Here is a 20071-nt window from a genome sequence, read left to right as displayed (position 1 = left end):
TGATGATAGAGAACCAGAGGTAATGAAAGTCTAAAATTTGCATGGTAATGTAGAAAAGGTAATTGGAAAGCTCTTTCAAAGCTCCAACTTGTGATGGGCTGAATATCCGCCTTCTGTATAGTATAATTCTATACGAATTAGGTTAAGAAATCTTGAAATAATTTGCGAGAACACAACTTAATCAATGAGCAATGAAGTCATATTGAAACAGTAAGTCTCAACGCCAGGTTAAAGTCCAACAGATTTATTTGGTACCACGAGCTTTTGGAGCACTGCTTCTTCATCAGGTGATGCCAACATTGGCATCTCCGCATCATATTGAAATGACACATCCTATAAAGCCTTTTAATAAAGCTGTATCTGCCTACTATTCTTCATTGGTGAGAAACATCTTTTGACACTGTTTTAATGTCTTGATAGCATACTTTCCATAGTGGGAATTGCCTCTCTTCTGATCCTCCTTCAATATCTGCTTTGTGCATAAGATTTCCAACCCTTTCTTGTAGAGAGAATCCATCGATTTTAATAAGAGACTTTGCAATTCCCTGTGTAGCAGAGGCTTTCAAGCATTTTGTCTTTGTTGCCCACATTGGTGCATTTCATGGAACCTTGTTAGCTACATATGCAGTATAAATCAGTGTTCCCAAATGACATGCTGGTGTTCTAACTTAACGTTGTAAGCTCATTGATGACAAATAGCTTTTTCCAACAATTCATATTCAAAACTTGAGCCAAAAACTGGAAAATATGCAGAAGTATAAAGTTAGCCGACTCTCGAGCATTAGCAGCTGGTTAGCTGAGGTTCAGAAACCTCAAGGGGCACTGCCGGAGGTTTCAACACTCCTTGTTCTACGCAATCTCTTATTCTGTGTATTGTAATTTTTCTTTGAAAGCACATATCATTAATATCATTGTTATCTGTTTACCCTTCAGCCCGGAAGAGATATCAACAACCATCTGCCAAATGTTGGAGATAATGGACATGCTGTGAATAAGTTTCAGCCTGTTGTCCCTTGGCCTCAGGTTGAAGGAGTAGAAGTGGACCTAGAATCTATCCGACTGAAAAATAAAAATGCAGCACAACAGGGTGTTGCTGGCAATAACCAACAAAATGCAATACAGAAACAGTATATTACTTTCAAACCTCAGAAACATGTTTACTCTGATCCAATGTTGAGGAATGGTGTTCTGGGGAACTTTGAGTCCAAAGAGCCAGAACCTCATGGTGTTGTCAATGGGCCTGGAGAAGGAGCAAAACCTTTTATATTGGGTCCTGAATATAAAGAATCTGTGCAAGCAAGCATCAAGGAGTTTGGTTTCAACATGGTGGCCAGTGATATGATCTCGCTGGATCGAACGATCAATGATCTGAGACATGAAGAGTAAGTGTATGGATGTGTGAATATGTTGCTCTTTTTATGCTGAGAATTGTGAAGTTTTTTTCCCCCACATTCATCTTCCTGTTGCATTTTCTCCACTTTATTCTCCGTGCTGGGCTCTCTGTAGAGCCTTGTTCTGATGTCAAATCCTGATGTGTTTGACAGTTGAGAACGTCACTGACAAGTATCCCTGCCTTTCCTCGGTTCCCACTCTCTAACTTTCCAGTGGCTGCTGGTTAAAGATTGGGAGTGGGGATCTGGGAACCTTTCTAGCCACCTCGGGGCATCAAAAGCAACAGCACTGCTTTGGTCACTGTCCAGCTTAGAACAGCTAATTCAGGACACATGAGGAATTGTGTGCTTTTGTACATTGAACGTAGGAATAGGAGTAGACCATTCAGCGGATGAAGCCGCTCCACCATTCAATACAATCATGGCTGACCATCCACTTTAATCGCTTTTCCCCCGCACTATCATTCATATCCCTTTATATTATTGGTATTTAGAAATCTGTCAATCTCTACTTTAAACATACTCAATGACTGAGCTTCCACAGCCTGCTAGAATAGAGAATTCCAAAGAATCAAGCCCTCTGAGCAAAAGAAATTGTTTAGTCTTTCTGCGCTGCCAGCAAGTCAATTTTGTGTGACATGTGTCTCGTTGCAGATGTCTTTGGCTGTAGCCTGCTGTGATATTTTGAAAAGGATTAGCGTCTATAAGTGTATTGCTGTGTTCGTGTACTGTAACTCTATAGTTACTGCGGACAGTGCAGGTCTTGATTTTTTTTGTACACATAAATGCTAAGGATTTCTACAGATCAGTAGTCTTCAGTTATAAATTTAAAAGAAAATTGTAGTTTTGGGATGGAATCTAGTAATTACTTGATGTGTGAAACACTCAATACTCTTCAGATTCTGAATCCAATGGCTGAGTGTTAATAGCTTCAAAAGAGGGAAAAAAGTGGGGATAAAGGAGACATTTTCTGAGGCGGGGGGGTGAAAAGTGGGGATAATTTTAGCAAGTTTAGTTCCAGCTCTACTGAACCCTTCCCAGGGTACCTCATTGTTCTAATCTAACAAGCTATCCTTCGGGTCTTGGGGAGGGGAGGGGTGGGGGGGAGAACTGTTGATCATCTGTACTCTGCAAGCTTTTCCCTGAACTAATGGAAGAGCCTGAAATTTGGTATCAGCCTTTATCAATAATCAAGTTGTTTATAATTCTGTTTTGAGAGGAGAAAAATTACGCAGAGTTGAAGCAGCCAATTGCAAATTGCCACAGCTTTAGGTCTAAAAGCCACAGCAAGAGATTTTTCCAGTAAGGCCACCAAAGAACCGAGAAGAAAAAATTGGCACTGAGGTGACCTACAAATAGTTGATGCATTAGAATGCTTCCTCAAAATTATTATTCATAACATCCACTATAAAGATTTATAAAACTTCACTTAAATAATTTGTGTGTTATTGGAATGAAAATCCTAGACCAGTGGTAGGTAACCTGCAGGGCCTCATGTGGCGGATCTTGGTTCTGAGTGCTACCCATAAGACATTTCATTGAGCATTGCCCACGGCACGTTCTACCGAATTCCATCACACACTCTCTCTTTTCTGCCGGTATGACTGAAGTGATAACGTGTGTAAAGCAAGGGCAACTGAAGTGAAGTGTGTGCTGATTTACACACAACACTGACTGTGAGAGTTGTGCGCTTTCTCTGTCTCTAAAGTAAATATTTATTTTGTAGTTGATAGTTCTGTTAGTATATAAATGATTAAGCATTTTCTGTAACTTGTTATGAAATATTTGGCATGTATTAAATGCATTTAATCTTATTTATGAGGTCGTAGAAACATAGAACATTACAGCACAGTACAGGCCCCTTCAGCCCTCAATGTTGTGCCGAGCTATGTCCAATCCCAAGATCAAGCTGTCCCACTCCCTATCATTCTGGAGTGCTCCATGTGTCTATCCAATAACTGCTTGAAAGTTCCTAAAGTGTCCGACTCTATTATTACAGCAGGCAGTCTATTCCACGCTCCAACCACTCTCTGAGTGAAGAATCTACCTTGGACATCCCTCCTATATCTCCCACCATGAACTTTATAGTTATGCCCCCTAGTAACAGCTACAAACAGTGTCTCTTTTTGTACAAACATCCACTGATGGTTAGTGAACAAACCTGATTTCAGTCTTGCGATCCACTGAGGTGAAGTAGGGCCACTCACTAGCTGAGATTGTCCATCACTGTACTAGGCAGACTTAAAGGTCAGAAAACAAATGATAGAATCATACTGCAAAGAAGGAGGTCACTCAGCTCATCCTGAGCCTTCCAGCTCGTTGTCCCACTTCCCATCTTTCTGTGTAGCTCTGCACATTTCTCCTTCTCAAATATGTATCCAAATCCCTTTCAAAAGTTACTATTCTAAGGTTCGATTTTATCTATTAATTTCACAAGTAGGCTTACATTAACACTGCAATGAAGTTACTGTGAAAATCTCCGAGTCACCACATTTCCGGCGCCTGTTCGGGCACACTGAGGGAGAATTTAGCATCAGTGCACCAGACCAGCAAGTCTTTCGGACTCTGGGAGGAAACCCGTGCACACGAAGAGAATGTACAGACAGTGACCCAAGCCAGGAATCAAACCCAGGTCCCTGGCAGTATGAGGCAGCAGTGCTAACCACTCTGCCACCATGCCATATTCTCCACTTGTTCAGGCAGAGCATTCCAGATCAGAGCAACTCACTTTGCTCCTGTCTATTTTGCCAGTTAACTTAAATTTCTATCTGATGTAAGTTTTTGGGAGTATTTAACCTCCAAATCTACTTATTCAATTTGTTCTTCTGGGACTTGAACCATTGGAACGTTTAGCAACGAAAGAAACACTGAATAGATAGAGAGAAACTTTATTGGCTTAATGCAGTTCTTGCATCCTGATTCAGCCTAGGGTGCTATGCAGCATGTGATCTTCTCTCTTTCTCTGTCCCTTTAGTTCTGTGCTTTTCTGCTTCCAGATGGAAAGCAGTCTTTAGTTTGCTCTTCAAATTCAGTGTGTCTGATAGCTCAAAGTTGGTGCTCTCAACTCCTTCCAAACCACAACCCTCATGCAGCATTAGTCCTATTTGTGGACTCTGGTTGACACAGTCAGTGCATGATCAACTTCCGATTTAGGTGGTGTATGATCACCTGTTGTGTTAATTACTCGTGGGCCATCTTTTGCATAATCACATTTTCTGTTGCCTTATTAAATATTGTGACTTCCCACTGGCATAACAGGCCACGGTAGCACAGTGGTTAGCACTGCTGCCTCACAGCACCGGGGTCCTGGGTTCAATTCTGGCATTGGGGTGACTGTGTGGATTTTGCATGTTCTTCATGTGTCTGTGTGGGTTTCTTCCTACACTCCAAAGCTGTGTATACGTTGATCGGCCATGTTAAGTTACTTCTTAGTGCCAAGGGGATTGGCACGGTAAATACTTGGAGCTATGGGGCTAGGACTTGGATGGGATTTTTATTGGTGCAAGCTCAGTGGGCTGAATGGCCTCATTCTGTACTGTCAGGATTCTGTGATTCTAAGGTATATTTGGTGTCTACTTTTAGTTTCAGTATTTGCTTATTCAAGATAAGAGACTGTGGCATCTAACACTACTGATTTAATATTTGAACTTCAAGTATTTAGTTGATGTTTAGGTGTCTTGTAGAATTCTTATCTGCATGTGCATTGTAAAAGTTAATTTTAAAAATAGTAAGAGTACAGAGCAATATAGAGCCTTGCAGAAATTATGAAGTTACAGAGGTTACGTAACATCTACATAAAAATCAGTGCACAGGGATGATTGGTGTGTTAATCTTAAGGTAACAAGATCTAGCCGAATACACGTTCATAAAGAATAAAAGACACAAGAACTGTATAGCTAAAAAAAATTACAAATTTAACTCCAAGTTGCAAAGCCAAAGATGGCTGTGTTTCAATATGACAAATTCAAAAGATTAGGCTAGTCCTGACTAGAACCTCACAGTTATTTCACTCCACACAATAGCCATTTGAATCTCATGAATACAAACTAATAAGTTACAATTGCTAGGAAGTACAATGACTCCACGTTCTAATCTAATCACCCTTGACTGACTTCACAGTGCTGGCTTGGGACCACATGGTGTCTCACTTTCAAGTGTAGATTTGACTTTTAACAAGGGCTTAGTCATATGAAGGGATACTGTCCTGTATCGATTACAATTCAACAGAATATCATGTTAGGTTATTTGATTAAAATTTATTTCAATTACTTGACCATTACCCATAACTAAACTGTAAACTGATGATTAAACCTACACATTTTTACACCTGGTAACTGATGATCCTGCCAGTGGAATGAGTTTTCCTTTATTTACTCTGTCAAAATATCCTGTTACTAATGGCTCAATTCAAAGCACACGTCATGAGATTCTGGGTTCACACCCACTGCAGAGCTTGAACACATAAATTAAAGTTGACACATCAGTACCGTAGTGAGGGAGTGTGACAATGTCAGAGTTGCTGAGTTTTCAGATGAGAAGTTAAGCCCAGTCTACCTGCAAAAGATCCCAATGCATTGTTTCGAAGAAGGCCAGGGGAATTATTTCTGGTGTCTTGGCTAAAGTCTTATCCCTCAATCAAAATTTAAAACAAAACATATCTGCTTTGCTCATTATCATGTTGCTGTTTGTGGAAGTTGGCTTTGATTTGATTTATTATTGTCACATATATTAGTGTATACAATGAAAAGTATTGTTCCTTGCATGCCATACAGCAAAAGCATATTGTGCATAGAAAATGAAAGAAGAGGGTACAGAATGTAATATCAGTTATAGTTAGGGTGTAGGGGAAGATCAACTTAGTGTGAGGTAGGCCCGTTCAGAGGTGATGACAATAGGGAAGAAGCTGTTCTTGAATCAGTCGGTACGTGACCTCAGACTTTTGTATCTTTTTCCCAGTGGAAGAAAGTGGAAAAGAGGATGTCCGAGGTGCATGGGGTCCTCGATTATGCTGGCTGCTTTTCCAAGGCAGGGGGAAGTATAAACAAAGTCAATGGGTGGGAGGCTGGTTTGCGTGATGGACTAGACTTCATTCACGACTCTTTGTAGTTTCTTGCTGTCTTGGACAGAGCAGGAGCCATACCAAGCTGTGGTACAACTGGAAAGAATGCTTTCTATGGTGTATCTGTAAAAGTTGGTGAGAGTTGTAGCAGACATGCCAAATTTCCTTGGATTCCTGAGGAAGTAGAAGCGTTGGTGGGCTTTCTTAACTATAGTATCAGTATGGAGGGACCTGGACAGGTTGTTGGTGATCTGACCACCTAGAAACTTGACGCTCTCGACCATTTCTACTTCATGTTGATACAGAGGCATATCTTCCACTATGCGTCTTAAAGTCGATGGCTATTCCCTTCGTTTTGCTGACATTGAAGGGGATATTATTGTCTTTGCCCCAGTTCGCCAGATTCTCTACCTCTTTCCTGCACTCTGTCTCACCATTGTTTGAGATCTGACCCACTATGGTGGTGTAATTAGCAAATTTGAAAATTGAGTTGCAGGGGAATGTGGCCACACATTCATAGGTGTGTAAGGAATATTGTAGGGGGATCAGGACATGTGTTCATAGCACAGTGATGGCACAGTGGTTAGCACTGCTGTTTCACAGCACCAAGGTCCTGGGTTCGATTCAGGCCTTGGATTACTGCTTCTGTTGAGTTTGCACGTTCTGTCTGTATGGGTTTCCTCTGCTTTCCTCCCAGAGTTCAAAGATGTGTAGGTTAGGTGTATTGGGCAGGGTACATGCCTGGGGTTATGGGGATGGGGCTGAGTGGAGTGTTCTTTCAGAGTCAGTGCAGATTTGATGGGCTGAATGGCCTCTTCAGTATTGTAGGGTTTCTATGATACATTACTTCAAACAGTCCTTCATTTGCTGTAAAGAATCTTGAGATGCCTGATGGGGGTCATGATATGAATACATTCTGGTATATTGACCACTGCTGTAGATTTTGCTCTAATTTTCAAAATACTGAATCATGAGGAATTATATGAATGTTGAAGTGATTCTCTTCACCCCAAGCCTGTTCTATCCATCCTTTTTATGTTTAGTCATTCATAGGATGTGAGTGTCACTGGTTAGGCCAGCATTTATGATCCACCCCTAATTGCTCTTGAGCAGTTGGTGGTGATCTGCCTTCTTGAACCACTGCAGTTCCTGTGGTCTGCAAACATCCATGATCCTAATAGGGTAGAAGTTTGGAATAAGGAATGTTGATGTAGTTCCAAGTCAGGATGGCATGTGGGTTGGAGCAGAACTTGAAGCTGATGGTGGGGCAGGTCATGGGTTTGGAACGTGCTATCAGAGAAGGCACTTGATGCTACTGTATGCATCAGTGATGGAGGGAGTGATTATTTCAGGTGGTGGATGGCGTATCAATCAAGTGAACTGGTTTGTCCTGGGTGGTGCTGAGCTCATGAATGTTTGTTGGTTGCACTCACCCAAGCAAATGGTGAGTATTACATCACGCTTCTGACTACTGCTTTGTAAATGGTGGACAGGCTTTGGGAAATTTGGGGGCACAGTGGTTCGCACTGCTTCCTCACAGTGCCAAGGATCCAGGTTCAATTCCAGCTGCGGGTCACTGTCTGTTTGCACGTTCTCCCTGTGTCTGTGCGGATTTCATCCAAGTGCTCCAGTTCCCTCCCTCCATCCAAAGATGCGTAGGTCAGGTGGAATGGCCACGCTAAATTGCCCCTTAGTGTCATTGGGATTGGTGAGATAAGTACATCAAATTCGAGAGAGAGGACTTGGGTGAAATTGTTGTTGGTGCAGGCTCGATGGGCCAAATGTAGTGATTCTGTGAATTAGGAATTGAGCTACTCAGTTGTTCCTGTAGCCATCATGTTTATATGACTGGTCCAGTTAAATTTTTGGTCAATGGTAACCTCCAGGGTGTTGCTGGTGGGAGAGTCAATGACAGTAATGCCATTGAATGCCGAGGCAAAATGGCTAGACTTTCTCTTGGCAGAGAAGATCGTTGTTTGGCATTTGTTGACCCAAGCCTGTATGTCTTGTGAGCGCGGACTGCTTCAGTATCAGAGGGTATCCTCAGTATGAAGACTGGACTTGGATTCCACAAGAATTGTGCAGCTTGGTCAGTCTGTGGTGCTACCGAGCCACTCTTGGGCACTGAAGTTCCTCACCCAGAGAATATCCTGTGTCCTTGCCACCCTCGTTGCTTCTTCTGGATGATGTTCAACATGGAGCCATGCTGATTCGTCACCTGAGAGAGGGTGGTACGTGGTGAAGAGGGGCCCTTGCCAGATTTGGCTTGATGCCATAAGACTTTGAGTTTTCTCCTGCAAAAACCATTTTAAGCTCCACATATATGGGGAAATGACACAGCAAAGGAGCTGAAGCCAGCATAGATCAGCCATGATCATATTAAATGATGGGGCAGGCTTGAAGGGTCTGGTGGCCTGTTCCTGCTTCAATTTTTTGTGTTCATTGCAAGATTCCAAAAACAAAATCAGAATTCCTCTTCAGCATCTGTACTTCTGGACTAGTTGTGCTGCAGAAGAGGCTGAATCATTGATATTGGCAAGAGTATCTGGCCCATCCAGGGGAGAGGATAAGAACATAAGAACATAAGAAATAGGAGCAGGAGTAGGCCATCCAGCCCTTCGAGCCTGCCCCGCCATTCAATAAGATCATGGCTGATCTGTCGTGGCTCAGTTCCACTTTCCCGCCCTCTCCCCATAACCCTTAATCCCCTCGCTTATCAAAAACCCATCAACCCGCGTCTTAAAAATATTTAGCGAGGCAGCCTCCACCACTTCAACGGGCAGAGAATTCCAGAGATTCACCACCCTTTGAGTGAAGAAGTTCTTCCTCAACTCCGTTCTAAACCACCCCCCCTTTATCTTGAGGCTGTGCCCCCTAGTCCTACTGTCTTTTTTGAGCAGGAAGAGTCTCTCCACCTCTATCCTATCCATCCCATTCATCATCTTATACGTCTCAATGAGATCTCCCCTCATTCTTCTAAACTCTAACGAGTACAAGCCTAGTTTATTCAGCCTCTCCTCATAGCTCAACCCCCTCAACTCCGGTATCAGCCTAGTAAACCTCCTCTGCACTCCCTCCAAGGCCAAAATATCTTTGCGCAGGTGCGGCGCCCAAAACTGCACACAGTACTCCAGCTGCGGTCTCACCAATGCCCTATACAGCCGCAGCAAGACCTCCCTACTTTTATATTCAATCCCCCTCGCTATGAAGGCCAGCATCCCATTCGCCTTCCTGACCACATGCTGCACCTGCAAGCTGGGTTTTTGCGACTCATGCACAAGGACCCCGAGGTCCCTCTGCACCGTCGCCTGCTGCAGTTTTTCGCCACGTAAGTAATAGTCCTTCCTACCATTCTTCCTACCAAAGTGGACCACCTCACACTTGCCAACATTAAATTCCATTTGCCATTTCCTGGCCCATTCGCCCAGCCTATCTAGATCCTTCTGCAGACTCTCCACACCCTCCGCACAATTTGCCGTTCCCCCAATCTTGGTGTCATCAGCAAATTTCGACACCCTACACTCGGTTCCCTCCTCCAGATCATCTATATAAATGGTAAAAAGCTGAGGCCCCAGCACCGACCCCTGGGGCACTCCACTAGTCACCATCCGCCAATCCGAATAGCACCTGTTGACCCCCACTCTCTGCCTCCTATTTGACAACCAATCCTCTATCCACGCTAACACCCTACCCCCAACTCCATGTCCCTCGACCTTCTGCAATAACCTCTTGTGAGGTACTTTGTCAAACGCCTTCTGAAAATCCAGAAAGACCACATCCACCGGCTCTCCTCTATCCACCGCCCTAGACACATCCTCATAGAACTCCAGTAAATTTGTCAGACACGACTTCCCTTTAATGAAACCGTGCTGCGTCTGCTGTGTCAAGCACGGTGATATGGTGGTTAACACTGCTGCCGGGGACCTGGGTTCAATTCCCGACTTGGGTTGCTGTCTGTGTGGAGTTTGCGCATTCTCCCTGTGTCTCCAAGCGTTTCCTCTGGGTGCTCTGGTTTCCTCCCACAGTCCTAAGATAAGCAGGTTAGATGGATTGGCTATGCTAAATTGCCCGTTAGTGTCAGGGAAACTAGCTAGGGTAAATGCATGTGGCTATGGGGATAGGGCCTGGTTGAGATTGTAATTGGTGCAGACTTAGTGGGCCGAATGGTCTCCTTCTGCACTGTAGGATTCTTTGAAGCCCACAGTGGGTGCCATAACCAATTATCACACAGGGCGATTGTTTTTCACAGAGGGACAACAGCAGAGAACATAAAAAAAAGAAAGCTGCTGCATAGTGTGCAATAAGCACAATGAGTAACCGTGGGAAACTGTTGAAGTATTGCAAGACGATTTAGGTGGGATGTTGCAAATATATTAACGTTATTTAAAGGGGAATCTCTTGCTGAGCTCACTTAAATCAACCTGCAGTGCTGTCGTCATATCCATTGACTTCATCATTTGCTACCCAAGTGATCAGGAACTGAAGCATTCTGCTATTTGCACAGCTGCGAAAGATTGAGATTGCTAAAAACTGTCTTGCTCATTTATCAGCAAAAAGACTAACAGCCCTTCTATGTTACAAATCTTTAAGGCCTACAATTGGTGGGGTGGCCACCCGCCAATGATTAAATGACTAAGTAATAGAAATTGTAAGCCATACGTTTTTATTTAAATAAGTCCCATTATCTCATTTACCCAGGAATTTCAGCTTCTTAAAATTACAGAGAATTGTACTTTTTGGGTGGAATTTTGGTGTATATTGCAGTCCGTACTATATTTAAAAAAAAACACCCCAGATTCTGCCATGTGTGCAATTATTCCTGTCTCACCCACTAGTCATATCAAACCTGGATATATGGATAGGTTCCGCAACCTTGTGAGGTCCGTACTGATTTCTAACCACCAAAAGGTCAATGCACACAGATGGTTAGAAATTCAGAAAAGGTTTGGATGGTCTACGATTCCTCTAACGTGAAATAGTCCAATGTTTTGGGCACCAAAAGTGCCTTTAGGAGCCTGTCAAACTTTGCTAGACCATTGTTCATACACGGCAAATGCTGACCTTTAACTTGAATGGTTCCCCACCCAATATCCATTGTATAACAACTAAATTTAAAATAATGAGCTACCTCCATAATCTGATCTTGTGGTGATACAAGTAGAGCCCTACCTTTCTTGCTAAAAATGTATGCAGTGCTGACTATGTATGATTTGGAAGTGAGATTTTTCTGCCTACAGAAAAAGCAACAATATCTGCAAAGTAAGGATGTAATGAATTGGCGACTGCCAATGAAATGTGCAGCTATTCAATGGGAAGTGAGACAGACAAGTTGTTTGGCTCCTTGCCTGGCTGGTGCTGTAACTCATCTAAGCAAATCATTGATCTGCAGACAGCACACATTTCTTGCATGGAAAAGAACATTCATAATTCCTGCACAAGCATTGTTGTGTGGAGTGGTTTCTGGTATAACACATTTGTGCTTTCTAGAATATTGCAGCTCTTACTATTAATGGTGAGGTGGGAGTAAAGGGAAATGGAGAGTTGCATTTTTGCTCATAAGCTCTGTTTTCTGTCAATGCTATATGGAAACTTCATCACTTGCGTAATGAACCGTGGATTTGTTTTTGTTTAATCTTGTTTTTTTTTCAACTCCCTAAAAGATGAGAACGATAATGGTTATTATGGCACAATCGTTTATGGCCTCTTGTTTTGGATTCAACAAAATGGGAAGCATCTTTTCAAGCCCCTTCACCATTTTAAAGAGCTCTGTTAAATCACCCCTTAGTCCTATCTCTTCTAGTCAAAGGAGAACATAGCATGTTTTGTCTTTTGCAATGCTTATAATCTTTCAGTTCCAGTATTATCAATCTTTGAAGTCCTTTTTACACTTTCCCCAGTATCTCTCTATTCTTCTTGTAATATGTGGACCAGAACTGCACACAGTAACTGTAGTCTGAGGTTCTGTACAAGTTTAGCATAATCTTCCTACTTTTCAAACCTGTTCCCCTAGAAATGAACCGCAATACTTGTTTGGATTTTGATGGCATTGTTAGCTTTATTGTTGCAAAGTTGCTAGTTATAAAAGATGTTTAATTGCATATCCGTAGGCCTCTTTGCACTTATATTCCAGTTATATTCACAATTTTTAAAACCTGTGAATTCCTTACCCCTCCTACCAAAATGGATCACCTCACACTTACCTGTATTTAAATTAAATTATCATTAATACACCTGCAAGTAATATCATCTTAGATTTTGAGGCCAAAACATTGTGTGACTTCAAGGAGAAATTAATTACATTTCTTGGGGCTAAAGGGACCAAGGGTTTGCAGAGGAAGAGAGAATCAGGATATTAAATTTGTTGATCAGCCATGATCAAAAGGAATGACAGAGCAGGCTCAAAGGGCCAAATGGTCTATTCCTATTTTAAGAACATAAGAAATAGGAGCAGGAGTAGGCCATCTAGCCCTTCGAGCCTGCCCCGCCATTCAATAAGATCATGGCTGATCTGTCGTGGCTCAGTTCCACTTTCCCGCCCTCTCCCCATAACCCTTAATCCCCTCTCTTATCAAAAACCCATCAACCCGCATCTTTAAAATATTTAGCGAGGTAGCCTCCACCACTTCAACGGGCAGAGAATTCCAGAGATTCACCACCCTTTGAGTGAAGAAGTTTCTCTTCAACTCTGTTCTAAACCGCCCCCCCTTTATCTTGAGGCTGTGCCCCCTAGTCCTACTATCCTTTCTGAGCGGGAAGAGTCTCTCCACCTCTATCCTGTCCATCCCATTCATCATCTTATACATCTCAATGAGATCTCCCCTCATTCTTCTAAACTCTAACGAGTACAAGCCTAGTTTATTCAGCCTCTCCTCATAGCTCAACCCCCTCAACTCCGGCATCAGCCTAGTAAACCTCCTCTGCACTCCCTCCAAGGCCAGAATATCCTTGCGTAAGGCGGCGCCCAAAACTGCACACAGTACTCCAGCTGCGGCCTCACCAATGCCCTATACAGCCGCAGCAAGACCTCCCTACTTTTATATTCAATCCCCCTCGCTATGAAGGCCAGCATCCCATTCGCCTTCCTGACCACCTGCTGCACCTGCAAGCTGGGTTTTCTGTGTTTCTGTTTTGTCACAGTCTTCCTCAATATTAACTATAACCCCAAATTGGTGTCATCCACAAATTTTGAAATTGTAATTCTGATTCTGAAGCCCAAATAGTCTACGTAAATAGTGAACAACTGTGGCCTGAGCACCAATTTCTGGAATGCCACTTCTTGGCATTCTTTTACTTGTTCCCTGAATCCATTCTGACCTTAGTGCGGCTTAGGTTGATTGGTCATGCTAAACTGACCGTAGATACATAGCTTAGAGAGGATTAGTGGGTAAAATATGTATGGATTGGGGGTGGGGCCTGGGTGGGATTGTGGTCGGTGCAGACTTGATGGGCTGAAGGGCCTCTTTCTGTACCAAAGGGTTTCTGTGATTTCTTACGTGCTATACAGACAAAGCATACCATTCACAGAGAAGGAAAGGAGAGACTGCAGACTATAGTCTTACAGTCATAGCTAGGGTGTAGAGAAAGATCAACTTATTGCAAGGTAGGTCCATTCAAAAGTCTGACGGCAGCAGAGAAGAAGCTGTTCTTGAATCAGTTGGTACGTGATCTCAGACTTTTGTATCTTTTTCCCGATGGAAGAAGGTGCAAGAGAGAATGTCCTGGGTGCGTGGGGTCCTTAATTATGCTGGCAGCTTTGCCAAGGCAACAGGGATGTAGACAGAGTCAATGGATGGGAGGCTGGTTTGTGTGATGGATTGGGCTACATTCATGACCTTTTGTAGTTTCTCGGGGTCTTGGCTTAGCAGGAGCCATACCAAACAGTGATACAACCAGAAAGAATGCTTTCTATAGTGCATCTGTAAAAGACCTTATAAAACCATGTAAAACTGTGCCACATTTTCCAAATCAAGTTAAGATTCAGCATTCCTCAAGGTGCAAATATGAATATATATATTTTTTGTTTCATTCGTGGGGTATGGGCTTCACTGGGTTGCTAGCATTTATTGCCCATCTCAGTTGCCTGAGGGCAGTTGAGAGTCACCACATTGCTGTGGCTGTGGAGTCACATGTAGGCCAGACCAGGTAAGGACAGCAGGTAAGATTGTGCTGTGATAAGTTGACGTATTTGGCAGTGAAATTTCTTCTTATGGGCAAACTTCCCCTCCAAGTCACATACCATCCCTGAAGGACATTAGTGAACCAGATGTTTTTTTCCCCCAACGATCGACAATGGTTTCATGGGCATCAGTAGATTCTTAATTCTAGGTATTTTTTATTGAATTCAAATTCCACCATCTGCCATGGCGGGATTCAAACCCAGATCCCCAGAACATTAGCTGAGCTCTGGATTAATCTGCAATAATACCACTAAGCAAAAAATAGCTGCAGATGCTAGAAATCTGAAATAAAAACAGGGAAGTGCTGGTCCCTTGAAAATGCATTTATGGAGAGAGAAGCAGAGTTAATGTTTTAAGTCCAAGGACTTCTTTGCAACTCTGTGGTGTAGTATCTTCTCTCAAAGAATCCTGAGTCTTTGGAACTCTTCTGGAACGTGGGTTTTCTCCGGGTGCTCTGGTTTCCTCCCACAGTCCAAAGATGTGTGGGTTAGGTTGATTGGTCATGCTAAGAAATTGCCCCTTAGTGTCCGGAGATGTGTAGGTTAGAGGGATTAGTGGGTTTGTATGTGGGGATATGGGGGTAGGGCCTGGGTGGGATTGTGGTTGGTGCAGACTCGATGGGCCGAAGGGCCTCTTTCTGCACTGTAGGGTTCTATGATTCTATGATTTGATCTAACTCCTTGCCGTAAAGATCTGTGGGGGGCAGAGTCCTTATGTATATTTAAGGCTGAGATAGACTTTTGATCAGTAAGGGAATCAAGGGTTATGGGGGAAGAGCAAGAAAGTGAATGTGAGAAATGTTGGATCAGCCATGATCCTATTGGATGACGGAACAGGCTCAAGGGGCCAAACGGCCAACTCCTGACCCTATTTCGTATGGTCTAATTTTCTGTTATTTATGGCCTTGTGCTAAAGCATTGGGCAAGTACAAGTGCTTCTACCCCAGGTTGCTGGGTTAGAATCAGATGCAATTATACTCTTTGTCTTCCATAAATGAGGCACTGAGGCCATTTGTACTGCTTGAGCCTCACAGAGCCATTGCAGCTCTGTGGAATGTTGTGTGGAATGTGCTGGCCGTATTTCACATCCGCACTCTCACAAAATCAATCTGACTTTTCCACAACCCAACCCATCCCACTGAGCAGAAGATTATGCAAATGATCAATGGAAGTCAGCTACCCGACTGAAGCAATGATGCCCTATTGTCACACTATGATGGTTAATTATAGTTTGTAAGCCCATTGTGAGACATTTAGCAATGCTTTCTTGCTTCATCGCCAACTTAGCTACATTCCATTCAGTCTACTAATCAATGATTTTAAAAGGGAGAAAAAATGGTAAAACATTTATTTTTTCTTTGGTCTTATTCATGATAGTTAGAGCCTGAACCTCACGGAATCTGTTCCATGTATTTGTTTTGAAAGAGGCTGTGATAAGTTGATGTATTTTGCAGTGAAATTTCTTCTAATGGACAAATTTCCCCTCCAAGCTACATACCATACCCAAAAGACCCCCCCCCCCCCCGCCAAGCCACATACCATCCTGACTTCAATTTGATTTATTATTATCACATGTATTAACATACAGTGAAAAGTAATGTTTCTTGTGCGCTAGTAAGAAGTCTGACAACACCAGGTTTAAGTCCAACCGATTTATTTGATAGTAAACTCACAAGCTTTTGAGGTTAAACTCGAAAACTTAAACCTGGTGTTGTCAGACTTCTTACTGTGTCTACCCCAGTCCAATGCTGGCATCTCCACATCTTGTGCGCTATACCGACAAAACATACCGTTCATAGAGAGGGAAAGGAGAGAGTGCAGAATGTAGTGTTACAGTCGTAGCTAAAGTGTAGAGAAAAATCAACTTAATGCAAGCTGGTCCATTCAAAAGTCTGACAGCAGCAGGGAGGAAGCTGTTCTTGAGTTGGTACGTGACCTCAGACTGACGGAAGAAGGTGGAAGAGAGAATGTCGGGGTGCATGGGATCATTAATTATGCTGGCCGCTTTGCTGAGGCAGCGGGAACCTTCCCCGTGGCAGAATTGAAATCCTGAAATTCCCTCCCGAACCGCGTTGGGGGTGTTCCTACACCACAGCAACTCCAGTGGTTCAGGGATTGGTTCATCACTACCTTCTCAAAGACCATTAGGGATGGGCAATAAATGCTGGCCCACCTGGCAATGCTCTCATTTTATGAATGAATATTTAAAAAAAAGTTTTAAACATTTTTGCTGAAGTTAGCAACGGGGGACTTTCATTCTTTAAGTAGTTTAATCTGTCACAAATGTTGGCTGCCTCCCTGCCTTGCTACGGATGATTTTTGAATTTGATCTGTCTCTCATCCAGATTTGATACTATGTGACCACCTGCACCAAAGCCAGGGGGCCTGAGAATAGATGGAAACTGGTCCTTGAGCCCTATCAACATATAGGCAGCCTCCCCGAACAAGCCACCAGTGTTTGACTAGTAGCCCCCTGTATGATCCACAGTGGAGTGGAATATGAGGGATGTATGGCTGATCCCATGATGCTCCTGTGAATCATTCCTGCTAATTCATGGCTCCAGGGGGTGGTTTATAAAATGTTTATTGATTTTTTTTTTTCCTTAAGGGCCATGACAGGTTCCATCATCTGTCCCCCTTCCCCTCCGAACTTTGAAAAACGGATCCTTTAAATTTGCATTGTGGGCAGCACGGTGGCACAGTGGTTAGCACTGCAGCCTCACAGCACCAGGAACCTGAGTTCAACTCCCGGTTCGGGTCACTGTCTATGCAGAGTCTGCACATTCTCCCCGTGTCTGTGTGGGTTTCTTCCAGCTGCTCCGGTTCCCTCCCACAATCCGAAATACGTGCTGGTTAGGCGCATTGGCCATGCTAAATTCTCCCTGGGGGCTTTTCATAGTAACTTCATTGCAGTGTTAATACAAGCCTACTCGTGACGCTAATAAATAAACTTCACTTTAAATATGGGGTGGCATGGTGGCACAGTGGTTAGCACTGCTGCCTCACAGTGCCAGGGACCAGGGTTTGATTCCTAGTTTGGGTCACTGTCTGTGTGGAGTCTGCACATTCTCCCTGTATCTGCATGGGTTTCCTCTGGGTTCTTCCATTTTCTGCCACATTCTGAAAGACGTGGTTAGGTGCATTGACCCAAACAGGCACCCGAATGTGGTGGCTTGGGGAATTTCACAATAACTTCCTTGCATTGTGAATGTAAGCCTTACTTGTGGCTAATAAATAAACCTTTTAAAAAAAAAAATTTATACATTTGAAGGGCCTAATTGTCATACTGGGTGTCTGCCTGGGCTGTCATTTTTTTTAAGTTAAAGGACTCCCTGAATTTATCAGTGGGCCTAGCACCTGCGTGGATTGGACAAACACCATCCCATCTTCAATTGGCATGCTTGTCACAACCCTTACCAGTTTCCAGCTCATCTCTGATCCAGACCGAGATGTGCTGCTGGGCACTTGTTCACTGGTTCCCTCTTTTGGTACTTGACGGGATTTCAGGTAGCCATTCAATGTGCACAGCAACTGCACTGTTCATTAGTTTCAGTGAAATGATAACGCTTCCATATTAAAAAGCAAAGCTACTTAAAAGGAGCCTTGTTATATGTGCTGATGTTTACTATAAATTATCTTTATTTCTTGCACTTCTGATTATTTCCTTTCCTAAAAGCACTGTGGGTGTATCTACCCCATGTGAACAAGGTGGTAACTTGCTGCCACATGCTCAAAGGCAAATAAAAAAGGATAATAAACGCCAGCCTAAGGCCACACCTTAGGAACAAACAAAGGAAAATAGTGTACTGAATTATGAGACAAAGGCTAGGTTATTTAATTTATTCTTTCACAGGATGTGGATGTCACTCATATCATTTATTAGCTATCGCTAACCGCCCTTCTGCCACTGGCAGTATGTCGCCTTCTTGGACCATGGGGTGTAAGTGCACTCACAGGGAGTTTCAGGATATTGACTCAGTGGCAGTGAAGGAATGGTGATACAGCTCCAAGTCAGGATAGTGTGTAGCCTGGAAGGGAACTTCCAGGAGGTGGTGTTCTCAGGCATCTATTGCCCTATCCTCCTAGGTAGTAGTGCTCATGGGCTTGGAAGGCGCTGTTGAACAAACCTTGGTGAATTGCTGATGGTACACACTGCTGCCATTGTATGTTGATAGTGGATGGTGTGAATGTTTAAGGTGATGGATGGGGTGTCAATCAAGCAGGCTGCTTTGTCCTCTGGTGTAGAGCTTCTTTTTCTTTTGCTTCATTCTTTCTTGGGATATGGGTATCACCAGCAAAACTAGTATTTGTTGTTGGTCCCTAATTGGCCTTTGAACATTTTCAGAGGGCAGTTAAAAGTCAGCCACATTGCTGTCACAAGGATATGGAGAACAGGTTTCCTTCCCTATAGGACATTAGTAATCCAGATGGATGCTGGTAGTTTCATGGTCATCTTTACTGAGAGAGGCTATTCTGGTTATTCCAGATTTATTAGTTTAATTTAAATTCCACCAGCTGCCATGATGGGATTTGAATCCATGCCCCCAGAGCATTAGTTCGAGCCTCTGGATTACTAGCCCAGTGACACTACCAGCATGCCACTATTTTCTCCCTTCTTGAGTGCCCCATTCATTGAGGCAAGTGGATATGATTCCACTGCATTTCTTGTGGACAGTTCTGAGGAGTCAGGAGGTGAGTTACTCAAAAGAATTCCCAGCCTCTAACCCACTCTTTTGTATGGCTGTTCGTTCAGTTTCTGGTTGATAGTAACTGCCAGGATTTTGTTTTATTGGGCAAAACAGCAATTGGCCAAGCTTAATTTTATTGCCTTTTGAGACTAAGGAGAAAATTGAGCATTTTAAACTGAAGAGCGTATGACAGCTGTACTGAATGTTAGTAATCTCAAACAAATTGGTGATGGGCTTTCCTTCTGCTGCCCAGGCACTGGAATGCCTTTCCTACACCAGCCTTATCTGTCTTCTCTCCTACAAGACACTCCAGACACTCTTTAACTTAGCCTTTGGCCTTCTATCCTATCCCAGCATCTATGTCATCTGGTTCCGTGTCAAACCGTGTTGTCAATACTGCTCTGGTATTTTACCATCTTACAGCACAATATAATTGCAAGTTGTTCTGATTGACAATTCCTGCTTTTCTTTCCAGTGGTGAATAACCCTGCTTTGTATTCCCAGCATTTGGGTTCGATTTAACCATAGAGATTCAGAAGGAGGCCATTCTGCCCCTCGTATTTGTGCCATCGCTTGCTAGAGCAGTCCAAATCTAATACCAATGCCTCGATCTTTATTCCTGGGTCTTCCACCAGAATTCAGCTGATAAGTTATGTTTACATGGAACTGATTTTTTTATATTAACTTTTATACGAGAAGTTCATGACTTTAGGTTAAAAGCTTCTTTTCCAATTCTTCAGTGCCAGTTTTAATGCGG

At 43.1% G+C, this 20071-nt stretch overlaps 1 protein-coding gene across 3 annotated transcripts in view; it reads left to right on the top strand.

The window, feature by feature from the left end:
• galnt7 (UDP-N-acetyl-alpha-D-galactosamine: polypeptide N-acetylgalactosaminyltransferase 7) overlaps window positions 1–20071 on the top strand; it is a 126947-nt gene that overhangs the window by 39019 nt on the left and 67857 nt on the right. For all 3 annotated transcript variants that reach the window (XM_080189467.1, XM_080189466.1, XM_080189465.1), the window contains exon 2: window positions 934–1382. In XM_080189467.1, coding sequence (XP_080045593.1) covers window positions 934–1382 — 449 coding nt within the window. The remainder of the gene's footprint in view (window positions 1–933; window positions 1383–20071) is intronic.

The sequence above is a fragment of the Carcharhinus amblyrhynchos genome, chromosome 5, assembly GCF_965287045.1.
Source record: "Carcharhinus amblyrhynchos chromosome 5, sCarAmb.v2.hapA, whole genome shotgun sequence".
Lineage (NCBI taxonomy): Eukaryota > Metazoa > Chordata > Chondrichthyes > Carcharhiniformes > Carcharhinidae > Carcharhinus > Carcharhinus amblyrhynchos.
The sequence above is the reverse complement of the archived record's forward strand: the minus strand, read 5'-3'. Positions and strand labels throughout refer to the sequence as shown.